The sequence below is a fragment of the Balaenoptera borealis genome, assembly GCF_965194805.1.
Source record: "Balaenoptera borealis genome assembly, chromosome: 15".
In the NCBI taxonomy this organism is placed as follows: Eukaryota; Metazoa; Chordata; class Mammalia; order Artiodactyla; family Balaenopteridae; genus Balaenoptera; species Balaenoptera borealis.
This window is the reverse complement of record NC_138871.1, coordinates 32,177,773-32,191,606: the sequence shown is the minus strand read 5'-3', so window position 1 is coordinate 32,191,606 and position 13,834 is coordinate 32,177,773. Positions and strand designations below refer to the sequence as shown.

Here is a 13,834-nt window from a genome sequence, read left to right as displayed (position 1 = left end):
CTTGAAGAACAAAATGCTAAACTTCTATGTTAAATTATACTTTAGAGCTACATTATGGCATTTAAAGAGGGATTTGAGAAATTATAAAGGAAAAAAGTAGAGGAAAAAATTTAACTTAAAAAACAGAGATAAAAGCTGAAAAAGATAAGGACGGTGGAGAAGCTAAAAAGGCAAAGGGGGTCTTCCGTGGTGGTCTAGTGGGTAAGACTCCATGCTCCCAGTGCAGGGGGGGCCTGGGTTAGATCCCTGGTCGGGGAACTAGATCCCGCATGCATGCCACAGTGAAGATCCCACATGCCGCAACCAAGACCCAGCAAAGCCAAAATAAATAAATAACTATTTTGGGGGGGGTGGGCAAAGGGACTCAATGGAAACAGTAGATGTTAGGTAAATGTTGACATAAATTTATGCTCATTTGAGCTCCAGTTGGATTAACTGCAGCAGTCCATCAAGAGAGAAATTATTCTGTAGCCTAAGTGGCAAAAACTAGAATAAGAAGCTGTGGTCCCCTTCTGGTTTTCCCACTCCAGGCTCTCCATCCCAGCCTCAGTAGTGTAAAAGTATACATTTTAAGATAACTTTTCAGGGAAACATTTATTGCATAAGGCAAAATGTATGTCTGATGCTCTTGTTTTTCAGTGAGGACTTTATAAGTTGTTTTTCAGTGAGGACTTTATAGGTTTATTTCATACAGTTTTTAAATTATAAAAGTGATGAATACTCAGGAAATAAGACCAAAAAATCACTCGTGGTCCCCTCACCCACTGTATTTTAGTATATTTCTCTTAGGTTTTCTTAATTATTTGACTTTTCAGATATATATGGGTCAGGGCCATCAGAACAATAGAAATTTAGGAATTTTTCTGCACAATTATATGTAGGGATTGCTTCTTTTATTTACTATCCTTAATAGCAACAAGGCTGAGTCCACTGCCATGGGTATACCTTGTAATAGCGAACAGGCTAGGGATTATGTACAAGTCTCTGCTTGATAGCAGTAACTCCAGATCTTTCCTTCCCACTCATGAAAGCATATTAGAATGCAACTGAGAGTATTTTTAGAAATAACCTTAAATTCTCCCTAAAAGAAAAGATTGATAAACTTGAATTATTTTAACAATAATTACTACCCTTGTGTTGCAAATCCATGGCTACAATGTCTTTGTATCTTATTTTGTATTTTAATAGAGAATTAATGTATTAACTAGTGTTCATCACATGTAACTAAAGCATAAATTAGAAAGATCCCAAGAAATGTTCCATGTCCTGTGTATCTTGTGAAGACCCTTGAGTGAGGCATCTGGGCTCTAGAGTTCCACTGAAGTGGTGGGATTCTGGAAAGATACCTGAACCCTAAGAACCATTCTCAAGCCTTCTTTTCCCACCTTGCTGCGCTGTAAGCTCCAAACTCCAGAAAGGTGTCAATAGAATTCCCAGCCCAAGGGTCTAATTAGGACCAAAGTTAATTTCCTGGGGCTTTTTTCTAAATCTCCCCAAGTTTTTTATCCACACACCCAAAGTTTATGAAATCCTTGAAAACTTTGAAACTAGCTTATTTGTATTCTAATAGACGTGTGTGTGTGTGTGTGTGTGTGTGTGTGTGTGTGTGTGTGTGTGTGTGTCCCTGCCCATAAAAACATGTAGGAATAAATAAATTGATTTGAAAAGAATGGGTATTTAATTTAAGCTGTCTTTTTGTTTTCTTTTACAGATTGTGAAGGTATGACCTTCCTTGAAACTGAGCAAGGAAAACCATTTGTGTCAGTATTCAGACATTTAAGGTTACAGTATATTATCAGTGATTTGGCCTCTGCGAGAATTATCGAACAAGATTCTCTAGTACCTTCAGGTAAGAACATGATGAAATTATGATTTTAAGTAATATCTTTCTGATTATAATAGTAATATCATAGAAAAAAATAATGAGGAAAATAGAAATTATCCTTAATTCCAATAAGGTATACATTTTTATACCAAAGCAGAATCATACCATATAGATAATTTTCTGTGTTCACATTATATATTGTGAGTATTTTCCTATATCATTAAATACTCTTCAGAACATTTAAATGGCTATATAGTATTCTATAATGTGTGTGTTCTTTAATCTGCTTAACCAGTACGCTATTTTGGACTAGACTTTCAAAAGACTTTTGAAAAAAAATAAATTAATTAAATAAAATAAAAAAGACTTTTGAAGTACTATTTAGAGGTCAACTGCTTTTTCTATTAATACTCCTTAAATTTGCTATTTTCTGTTTTTTTTTCTTATCCTACTTAAGACTTTGTGTCAAAGCAAATGTAATATCTTTGCCAATTAAAATTTTAAAATTTTGAAACAATTACTGATTTAATTTTTTAAGTTAAGTATCTAGTGCTTGTGTAGGATTAAGTTTAGTACTATATTTGCATTTAAGAAACAAAATAGAATTTGTTTGAAGATTGACTTGTAAATTTGCATAGATTTGTCTGAAAGTTGTAATTTTTTTGACACCTCAGTTTTTAATATAGCTGTGTGTTTATAGATTTAAATTGTTACTGAAATCTGTAATTTATTTACAAAAGTATTGAATGGAAAACAAACCCAGAGTTAACATTTCTGGTAGTTTTAAAATAATGCAGTTTTTATGAAATCACTCTAGGCAGGGTTATAGACAGTGGTTTTTTGGTTAATTTTGTATAAATCATTTGTATTACGTTTGTGTGGGTCGTGGGTCTGGGGGTTTTTTGTTGTTTGTTTGTTTTTTAAGTCACAGTTTCTCTTAAAGGTTATGTTCCCTTATAGTATAGCAGTTCTGTAATAGTTTTAGTATGTGTTATACACCAGACCCTAGCAATGGTGTAATATTAGATGCCAAGGCCTATTACATACTCCCACTCTAATCATACTTGCTTTTAAGGCTCTCTAGAAATGAATTTTGAAAGAGGTTAAAAAATAAAGTCTGTTCTAAAGTAGTTTAATTTAGGTGTTTTCTGTGACGCAAGTGGATAAGCTTTATATTTTTGGAATGCAAATGGGTACAAGTATTTCTAGTCTGAAATATTTTATTTAGTATAAAATTAAAAAGAATTTATATCCTAAATTTCTGACCAGATTTCAGCCATTTTTTTTCCTGACCTAAAATTACAGTAGAGGGCATTTTTTTTTTCCTTTTAGAATATAAATGGACAAATAGTTTTTCCTATATATCCAAATTAAAGTTATCATTTCAAAAGCAGAGTATAAATTAAAATTATATCCCATGCTGTTTGTGAGAGGGCAGAAAGTGGCCACATAGCTCACATTTTTAAGGTACATTGGTAAATGCTCTCAATAGGAATGTATCCTAGATTTGAAATAAATGAAAATAATTTCAATCACTTAGCTAAAATTGACTGATCATTTTTCAGAAATAGTGCCGAACACGTGTTAACATTATGCAAAGTTATGCATTCAGTAATCTGGGGAATTTTAATGCATACATTTTGATCATCTTTAGGTCAGGATTAAATTCAAATAGAAATTAAAATAGAAAAAATTAAATTAAAATTAAAATTTTAATAGAAATATGTTTAATTCCAAATTAAATCAGGATTTTGTATAGAAGCATTGTATTTTAGGATTTAACTCTGTCAAGCACAGTTGATTCCATTATATCATGGAATTAGATTTACATTAGATCAGATCATTATGTGTGTTTCATTCCATGCTTTCATTGTCATACTTCCCTTCCCTTTGATACCTCTGACCTCTCTTGTTGCCATTCCTCCCTGACCTTTCTCTTATGTCCTCTCATGTCTTCCATCTCTTCTCTCCATTTATTTCGCTCTCCCAGAAGAGACTATTTTCCCTCTGTAGAGGACTTTCTGTCTCTTAAGACACCCTGCTAATAAAGGGTTAGGAGGCCAGATAGTAATGGGCCCAGCCCCCTCAGTGCCCTTTCCAAATCATTGTTGCATATGATCCAACTCACCCTCTATTCTTTCTCTTCTGATCCCTAGTCATTCTTCCACATTCATTAAGACTTGGGCACTTAATTTCTGTCTGCCTCTCTACCTCTGTTCAGTAACATAATGTGTCCATATTATCATTCCATTAAGTACCCTAGCCTCCTAGTAATTTGACCTCAACTCCTGTAACATTTATCTTTGCTGATCATTAAGCACTTGCCATCTATGAACCTAGTTGTAACCCAGAATTTCTCAGCATGAGAAATCCAGTAGTTTGCAAGCTATAACCTTCTAGCATGTTCATAGTCTCATTCCTTTTACACTGTTGTTTGCTTTCCAATCCGTTTTTTTAAATAAATAAATTTATTTGTTTATTTATTTATTTATTTATTTTTGGCTGAGTTGGGTCTTTGTTGCTGCGCGTGGGCTTTCTCTAGTTGCGGTAAGCGGGGGCTACTCTTCATTGTGGTACGTGGGCTTCTCATACACTCCCATTTACCATTGCAACAAAAAGAATAAAATATCTAGGAATAAACCTACCTAAGGAGACAAAAGACCTGTATGCAGAAAATTATAAGACACTGATGAAAGAAATTAGAGATGATAGAAATAGATGGAGAGATATACCGTGTTCTTGGATTGGAAGAATCAACATTGTGAAAATGACTCTACTACCCAAAGCAATCTACAGATTCAGTGCAGTCCCTATCAAACTACCACTGGCATTTTTCACAGAACTAGAACAAAAAATTTCACAATTTGTATGGAAATACAAAAGACCCCGAATAGCCAAAGCAAGCTTGAGAACGAAAAATGGAGCTGGAGGAATCAGGCTCCCTGACTTCAGACTATACTACAAAGCTACAGTAATCAAGACAGTTTGGTACTGGCACAAAAACAGAAACATAGATCAATGGAACAGGATAGAAAGCCCAGAGATAAACCCACGCACATATGGTCACCTTATCTTTGATAAAGGAGGCAAGAATATACAATGGAGAAAAGACAGCCTCTTCAATAAGTGGTGCTGGGAAAACTGGACAGGTACATGTAAAAGTATGAAATTAGAACACTCCCTAACACCATACACAAAAATAAACTCAAAATGGATTAAAGACCTAAATGTAGGGCCAGACACTATCAAACTCTTAGAGGAAAACATAGGCAGAACACTGTATGACATAAATCACAGCAAGATCCTTTTTGACCCAGCTCCTGGAGAAATGGAAATAAAAACAAAAATAAACAAATGGGACCTAATGAAACTTAAAAGCTTTTGCACAGCAAAGGAAACCATAAACAAGACCAAAAGACAACCCTCAGAATGGGAGAAAATATTTGCAAATGAAGCAACTGACAAAGGATTAATCTCCAAGATTTACAAGCAGCTCATGCAGCTCAATAACAAAAAAACAAACAACCCAATCCAAAAATGGGCAGAAGACCTAAACAGACATTTCTCCAAAGAAGATATACAGATTGCCAACAAACACATGAAAGAATGCTCAACATCATTAATCATTAGAGAAATGCAAATCCAAACTACAATGAGATATCATCTCACACCAGTCAGAATGGCCATCATCAAAAAATCTAGAAACAGTAAATGCTGGAGAGGGTGTGGAGAAAAGGGAACACTCTTGCACTGTTGGAGGGAATGTAAATTGATACTGCCACAATGGAGAACAGTATGGAGGTTCCTTAAAAAACTAAAAATAGAATTACCATATGACCCAGCAATCCCACTACTGGGCATATACCCTGAGAAAACCATAATTCAAAAAGAGCCATGTACCAAAATGTTCATTGCAGCTCTATTTACAATAGCCAGGACATGGAAGCAACCTAAGTGTCCATCATCGGATGAATGGATAAAGAAGATGTGGCACATATATACAATGGAATATTACTCAGCCATAAAAAGAAACGAAATTGAGTTATTTGTAGTGAGCTGGATGGATCTAGAGTCTGTCAGACAGAGTGAAGTAAGTCAGAAAGGAAAAAACAAATACAGTATGCTAACACATATATATGGAATCTAAGGGGAAAAACAAAATGTCATGAAGAACCTAGTGGCAAGACGGGAATAAAGACACAGACCTACTAGAGAATGGACTTCAGGATATGGGGAGGGGGAAGGGTAAGATGTGACAAAGAGAGAGAGTGGCATGGACATATATACATTACCAAACGTAAAATAGATAGCTAGTGGGAAGCAACCGCATAGCACAGGGAGATCAGCTCTGTGCTTTGTGACCACCTAGAGGTGTGGGATAGGGAGGGCGGGAGGGAGGGAAATGCAAGAGGGAAGAGATATGGGAACATATGTATATGTATAACTGATTCACTTTGTTATAAAGCAGAAACTAACACACCATTGTAAAGCAATTATACTCCAATAAAGATGTTTAAAAAATAAATAAATAAATAAATAAATTTATTTATTTTTGGCTGAGTTGGGTCTTTGTTGCTGCACGTGGGCTTTCTCTAGTTGCGGTAAGCAGGGGCTACTCTTCATTGCAGTACAGGGGCTTCTCATTGCGGTGGCTTCTCTTGTAGAGCACAGGCTCTAGGCGTGCGGTCTTCAGTAGTTGTGTCGTGCAGGCTCTAGAGCGCAGGCTCAGTAGTTGTGGCGCACAGGCTTAGTTGCTCCGCTGCATGTGGGATCTTCCCCGACCAGGGCTCAAAGCCATGTCCCCTGCATTGGCAGGCGGATTCTTAACCACTGCACTACCAGGGAAGCCCTCCAGTCCGTTTTAAGCCCTCCATTTTCTGCCAGTCTTCCAAACCTCCTGCCTTTTCTTCCTTTCAGGCCTGGATTTCATGTTAGATCATCTGGACCACTCTCTTTCACAGTTGCTTTCAACTCTTTGTCCTTCTACTTTACAAAATTCTAAAACTAAATTAAACCTTCTTTGTTTCTATACCCTCTACTCTGTGCTGAGTACTGCTCCAGAGCATTCTATAACTTTTGTATTGGTGCCACTGCAAACTCATATTTCAATGCTAATCCTGGACCTTGGGACTCCTTATATACTACTTTTACTTGGTCATTCCTCTTTTTCATTTGCTTCAGGAATTATATATCAAACCTCTGCCACTCTGTTCAAGCTTCCTCTCCAATAACCTCCCTGTCAGTATGGGAACTCTCCTTCTATTTTTTTATATAAATTCTCCTTTAAATTTTTATATAAATTTTATATAAATTTATAAGGGCTTCCCTGGTGGCGCAGTGTGGTTGAGAGTCTGCCTGCCAGTGCAGGGGACATGGGTTCGAGCCCTGGTCTGGGAAGATCCCACATGCTGCGGAGCGACTGGGCCCGTGAGCCACAATTACTGAGCCTGCGCGACTGGAACCCGTGCTCCACAACAAGAGAGGCCGCGATAGTGAGAGGCCTGCGCACCACGATGAAGAGTGGCCCCCGCTTGCCACAACTAGAGAAAGCCCTTGTACAGAAACGAAGACCCAACACAGCCATAAATAAATAAATAAATATTTAAAAAAAAAATTCCCTTCTTAAAAAAAAAAAATTTATAAATTTTTCCAAGGTAATCAGGCAAAAATTTGTTTAGATTCCTGGGCTTCTTCACCTGTCCTTCCTGTCCTGTCCCAGAGGTTGAGGTGCTCCCTCCCTGTTCAAGCCAACCTTCTACTGTGTTCATAATCCTATCACTTCCTGTTTATTATGGAATTTTGCACTGTCATTTAATAATCTGTATCTTCAACCCCCTCCTGTTCTCCCTCAGCTTATAAGTGTGGTCAAATCTCTTATTAAAAAACAAAACAAATCCCTCCCTCCCCCTGCGCCTCGGCCCCCGGTCTTGACCCTGAGTCCCCTTCATGGTAACTGCTCCTGTCCCTTATAATCACCTTCTTCAGAGTTGCTGTCTCCATCTCCTTACCTTTCAGTCATTCCTCAACCCACTTCAGTCTGTCTTTGGCCCCACTATTTCACTGAAACTTTCTAGCAAAAGTTAGGTTTGTCCTGTTTGTAAAATCTAGTGGCCTCATGTTAGTCTTATTTTAACTTCTCTAGCATTTTATATCATGGTTTGTTAGTTTTTTTCTTGAAATTCTTACAGTACTACCTTAGTTTAGAAATACTGTACTCTCCTGATTCTTTTCCTGTCTCTCTGACCATTCCTTCTCTTTTTCTTTTGTAAGCTTCTCTTACTCTGCCCACCTCTTAACTTCCTGAGGGTGCCCTTAGCGCATCATTGATCTTTTCATTCTGTATAGTGTCCCAGAGTGATTTCCTTCATTCATATGACTTACTGAAAGATTCTAGTTCTGACCTCTCCCCTGGGTTTCATACTTGAATATCCAGCTGTTACTAGCCATCTGTAAATTGCTTCAGTTCATCTATTCAAAACAGTACTTATGGGCCTCCCTGGTGGCGTAGTGGTTAAGAAGCCGCCTGCCAATGCAGGGGACACGGGATCGAGCCCTGGTCGGGGAAGACCCTGCATGCCGCGGAGCAACTAAGCCCGTGCGCCACAACTACTGAGCCTGCGCTGTACAACCCCCGAGCCACAACTGCTGAGTCCCGTGTGCCACAACTACTGAAGCCTGTGCACCTAGAGCCCGTGCTCCGCAACAGGAGAAGCCACCGCAATGAGAAGCCTGCGCACCGCAACAAAGAGTAGCCCCCGCTCGCCGCAACTAGAGAAAGCCCGCGTGCACAGCAATGAAGACCCAACACAGCCAAAAATAAATAATAAATAAATACATAAATTCTTTTAAAAAAAAACAAAGCAGTACTTATATCTTTCCCCTCCAGCTCTAGTCCCTGCGTTCTTTTTTCTTCCCATGTTCGCTTATCAGTCATCAACATTAATAACCCACCCAGCCTCACAAAAATGGCAGAATCCTGCAAGTCATCCTGTCCTCCTCAAACTCTTTTCCTCCACATCCATTCACCATGTCCTATAGATTTTTTCCCTAGATAATTCTCAAACTCACCTCATTTTTTTGCCTGCTACCACTTCCTTGTTAAGACATCATCATCTCTTTCTAGATTACTGTAGTACAGAATATATCTGTGTCCTGGTTGGACTGTATGTTTTTCATCTTTTCCTCTCAGGTACATAGTACAGTGCTTGACAGGTAGTAGGCACTCAGTTTGTGTGAACTAAAATCATTTTCTGAAACATACTAACTTACATATGGCCTATTACTGTATTTACTCTATCAGATAAGTTTAGGTTGTAGCTCCTAACCTAAGAACCTTAAAGGGGAGGAGGAAAAGTAAACAAATATGTGTAGATTCTTCACAGTGTCCCAGGTAATATGCCAGATTATACATTTAACACCTATTATGTAACATAATCTTTGAAATTATCAAGGCAGTTGTTCCCATTTTATAGTTGAAGTGAAGTATTACTATCCTGTCATACAGCTAGTGAGAAGCAGAGCTCAAATGCAACCCCAAGTCTTTCCTGTTCTAAAGCCCTTATTTTTTTTGGCTACATCTTACTTAAAAGAAATCCACTATGTTTAATCTCTTCAAGTTTGCATATCCAATTGCAGAAACTTAAGCAGTAACTTTGAATCACCATTCTTTTGAATATGTTTAATTTTTTGGCTTTTGATAACAAAGTAATGAAATAGATTTATTCCCTTACTTTGTATTGTGGGCAAGAAAATGGGTATTCTTGTAACTTTTTATATCAGGAATTACTGTTGTGGGAATAATGGGGAAACTTAATGCTTAATAGTTTTGTAAATTCAATAGAGATGATAATTGTTAAAGCAGTATGAATTTTATGAAAATAAGTTGCTTAAAATGAAAAGGTATATAAATTCATGTAATTAGTTTTATTGAGAAATACTGTACTCAGTAGAGTAAATTTGTCATCTTTTGGAACTAGATTTTTAGGTTATTATACATGAAGATCTTTGAGACGAGCTTCTCCATAATTTTATACTAATATACCTAGATGCTCTGTACAAAATATTCTTTTATCCAGATAGGAATTTTTTATTACGTAGACTGTCCTTCACCTTCATGATCTAATTCTGACTTAACGTGTTTCATATAACATTCAACCTGTAGGCTGTTTTTTGCTATATGCTTTACTGGTTGTGAGTAGATTTTTGTATGTGTATATACCTGAATATACACTGTTTCTTTCATTTAAACAGTAAAACTAGGCAAATTCGGGGCATATCTTATCTTCCTGTTTGTGTTTTAAAGTTTTGTAAATCTAAGACATTTAGATTTTCAAATAGTATACTTTTGGAGACCCCCTTCCCCATATCCTTTGTATAAGACAAGAGACATGATCTAAATAAATTCATTCTGACTTATCTCATTTATTCTATTAGAAAAGTACTGTGTTTACATTCAAAACTGCTGTCGATTAGATCTGCAGCTGCTGATTTATAGCACTGTCAAATGCTACTTTGATGTGCCCGTTCTGAGTTTTTGTTTTGTATTTTGGTCTGATAAAGTTTAAAAGTGCTTAAATTTGTTTTTACTGAGTGGAAGTTTCTTGAAGGCACTTTTTCAGAATCTTTTCACTGAACACTAACTCTGCCAAAAAGGATTCTGGCAAACTCTGCCTAGTGGATCTGTGTTTTGGGAGATATGTCTGCATATAATCATATTAAAAACTCTGTATAAGGCAAATTGTTTCACTTATTTTTATCCCATGTTTTTCAATCTCATTTTATCAGAGACTTCCCCCTGTGTATCAACTGTCAACATTGCATTTGAACTAGTGGTTCTAGTGACTTATTTTGGGGCTGCTGCTACTGGATGAACTACCAGTGACCAAAAAGATTTCTAGTTTGACTTTTTACTCTTTTAGATTAAGGCAAGAAAGGAGGGACAAAAATGTGTACCCACGTTTTTAACTTGTTAAAAATGCTTTCAGGGAATTCCCTGGTAGTCCAGTGGTTAGGATTCGGTGCTTTCACTGCCGAGGCCTAGGTTCAATCTCTGGTCAGGAAACTAAGAATCTGCAAGCCAGGCGGCGCAGCCAAAAAAAAAATGCTTTTAGTTTTAAAGGAGTTTATTCAAAGTTGTTGAAACTAAATTTTAAAACATTTTCATGGGATATAGCTTATATGATATTTGAGAATATGAATGTGTAACCCTTTCATTCCATTTTTATAAATGAATCATGAAAAGCCATATTCTATCTCTAGATCAGTGAGTTTCAAACTACAGGCATAACCAGTAGTGAGTTGAGAGATCATTTTAATGGGAAGGGATCAGCTTTTTTTTTAAATAAAATACAGTAAAACAGAATTTTAAAATCCAGATACCTTGCAAATAAGATGGACAATATGTGTGTAGGTATACTGAGTCACATAAACTTTGCTGCTAGTCTTTACCTACTGAAAATGAATTGTTTGTGGCCTAGATATTCAGCAGTTATTCCTTATAATAGCAACAATATTATTTTAGGGAAAGAAGCACTCATAAGTGTATTTATAGAGAATTTTAAGGAAGGACACCAATAAATCAGTGCAAGTCATCTGGATACCTTTTATTAGGTAGAGAATTATGAAGTGAAAACCTGGATTTTAATTGCACTAAGGTTTTTCCCCTGCCTTTCGGTAGAGGTAGAGAAATCATTTAACTTAAAAATTAGAAAAACTACCCTTTTAGTTGGGAATAAATAAGAGCAGAAAAATAAATATGGTGCTAAGCCAGTTCTGCTTATATTTTTAATAAATCCATGTTTTATGTAAAATAATTAAAATTTCAGCTTCCACAGTCTCATTTTGTGGAAAAATTATATGCTTATTATTAAAGGGAAGAATATCTATAATTATTCCATTTACAATAATTTAAATTATAATAGTTATCTAAATCGTGTCAAAATTATTTCTTGAGTTGCATAATTCATCTAATTTAGAGATGGTATATTTCTGATTAATTGTTTTTAGATAATTTAATATAGGAACAATCCATTCAGTTTTCTATTAAAGTTTTTGTAAAAACTGAAAATATTACTTTCGGTATGTTTCTCACAAATGAAAAATAGTATGAGCTATGAAAAGGAAATTATTAAATACAAGAATATACTTTTAACTGAAGTTTTAAATGTATGTGATCTAAGTAGAGTCTGTCCTAAAGCAAAGGAAGATAACATTTACCACTTTAAAAATCATTAAGCCATATTGTTATAGCATATTTATAAAATATAAATTACCAGCTTTACTTATTGCTGTTTTAAACTTGAATTTTAAAATGGTAAAAATTTTATCAACTTCTTAAAATTTTTAAATCCTTTATGTTTTTCCATATTTCTTATTATTCTTATATGTATTTTTACATTTTAGAATGGCTATCTTCTGTGTATAAACAGCAGTGGCTTGCTATGCTCCGGGCAGAACAAGACAGTGAGGTGGGGTAAGTATGGTACAGCATTGTTCATTAAAAAAAAACAAAAAAACTTTTTTTTTTTTACTGAAATATAGTTAATTTACAATACTGTGTTAGTTTCAGGTGTACAGCTAAGAGATTCAGTTGTATATATATATATTTTTCAGATTATTTTCAATTATAGGTTACTATAAGATACTGAATATAGTTCCCTTTGCTATACAGTAAATCCTTGTTGCTTATCTGTTTTATGTATAGTAGTTTGTATCTGTTAATCTCATACTCCTAATTTATCCCGCCACCCTTCCCTTTCCCCTTTGGTAACCATAAGTTTGTTTTCTTTGTCTGTGAGTTTTTCTGTTTTTTATATAGATTCATTTGTATTATTTTTTTAGATTCCACATATAAGTGATATCTTATAATTGTCTTTCTCTGTTTGACTTACTTCACTTAGTATGATATTCTCTAGGTCCATCCATGTTGCTGCAAATGGTAATATTTCATTCTTTTTTATGACTGAGTAATACATATTCCATTGTATATAAATATACCACATCTTCCTAAGCCAATCATCCATTGATGGGCCCTTGGGCTGCTTCGATGTCTTGGCTCTTGTACATAGTGCTGCTGTGAACATTGGGGTGCATGTATCTTTTTGAATTAGAGTTTTCATCTTTTCGGGATATATGCCAAGGAGTGGAATTGCTGGGTATGGTAGCTCTAATTTTAGTTTTTTAAGGAATCTCCACACTGTTTTCCATAGGGGCCGCACCAATTTACATTCCCACCAACAGTGTAGGAGGGTTCCCTTTTCCCCACACCCTCTCCAGATTTATTATTTGTAGACTTTTTGATGATACCCATTTTGACTGGTATGAGGTGATATCTCATTGTAGTTTTGATTTGCATTTCTCTAATAATTATTGATGTTGAGCAACTTTCCATGTGCCTGTTGGCCATCTGTATGTCATCTTTGGAGAAATGTCTCTTTAGGTCTTCTGCCCATTTTTTGATTGGGTGGTTTGTTTTTTTGAGTTGTATGAGATGTTTGTATATTTTGGATATTAACCCCTTGTAGGTCACATGATTTACAAATATTTTCTCCCATTCCCTAGGTTGTCTTTTCATTTTGTTTATGGTTTCCTTTGCTGTGCAAAAGCTTTTAAGTTTGATTAGGTCAGGTCCCATTTGTTCATTTTTGCTTATATTTCTTTTGCCTTGGGAGACTAATCTAAGAAAATATTGCTACAGTTTATATCTGAGAATGTTTTGCCTATGTTCTTTTCTAGGAGTTTTATGGTGTCATGTCTTATACTTAGGTATTTAAAGTATTTTGAAGTTTTTTTGTATATAGTGTGAGGGAGTGTTCATTATTGATTTACATGTAGCTGTCCAGCTTTCCCACCACCACTTGTTGAAGAGACTGTCTTTTCTCCATTGTATTAATATATTATTGCCTCCGTTGTTGTTGATTAATTGACCACAGGTGTATGGATTTCGCTATGAATTTTTAAATGTATTCATTATGTTGAAAAACCAGTAACTATTAAAATCAAGAGCTGTTA

The 13,834-nt window shown here is 35.7% G+C and overlaps 1 protein-coding gene across 2 annotated transcripts in view; it reads left to right on the top strand.

Annotated features, from left to right (window-relative positions):
- The window catches only part of GMCL1 (germ cell-less 1, spermatogenesis associated), a 57,060-nt gene that overhangs the window by 23,891 nt on the left and 19,335 nt on the right, over window positions 1–13,834 (top strand). For both annotated transcript variants that reach the window (XM_082356374.1, XM_082356373.1), the window contains exons 9-10: window positions 1,712–1,849; window positions 12,227–12,296. In XM_082356374.1, coding sequence (XP_082212500.1) covers window positions 1,712–1,849; window positions 12,227–12,296 — 208 coding nt within the window. The remainder of the gene's footprint in view (window positions 1–1,711; window positions 1,850–12,226; window positions 12,297–13,834) is intronic.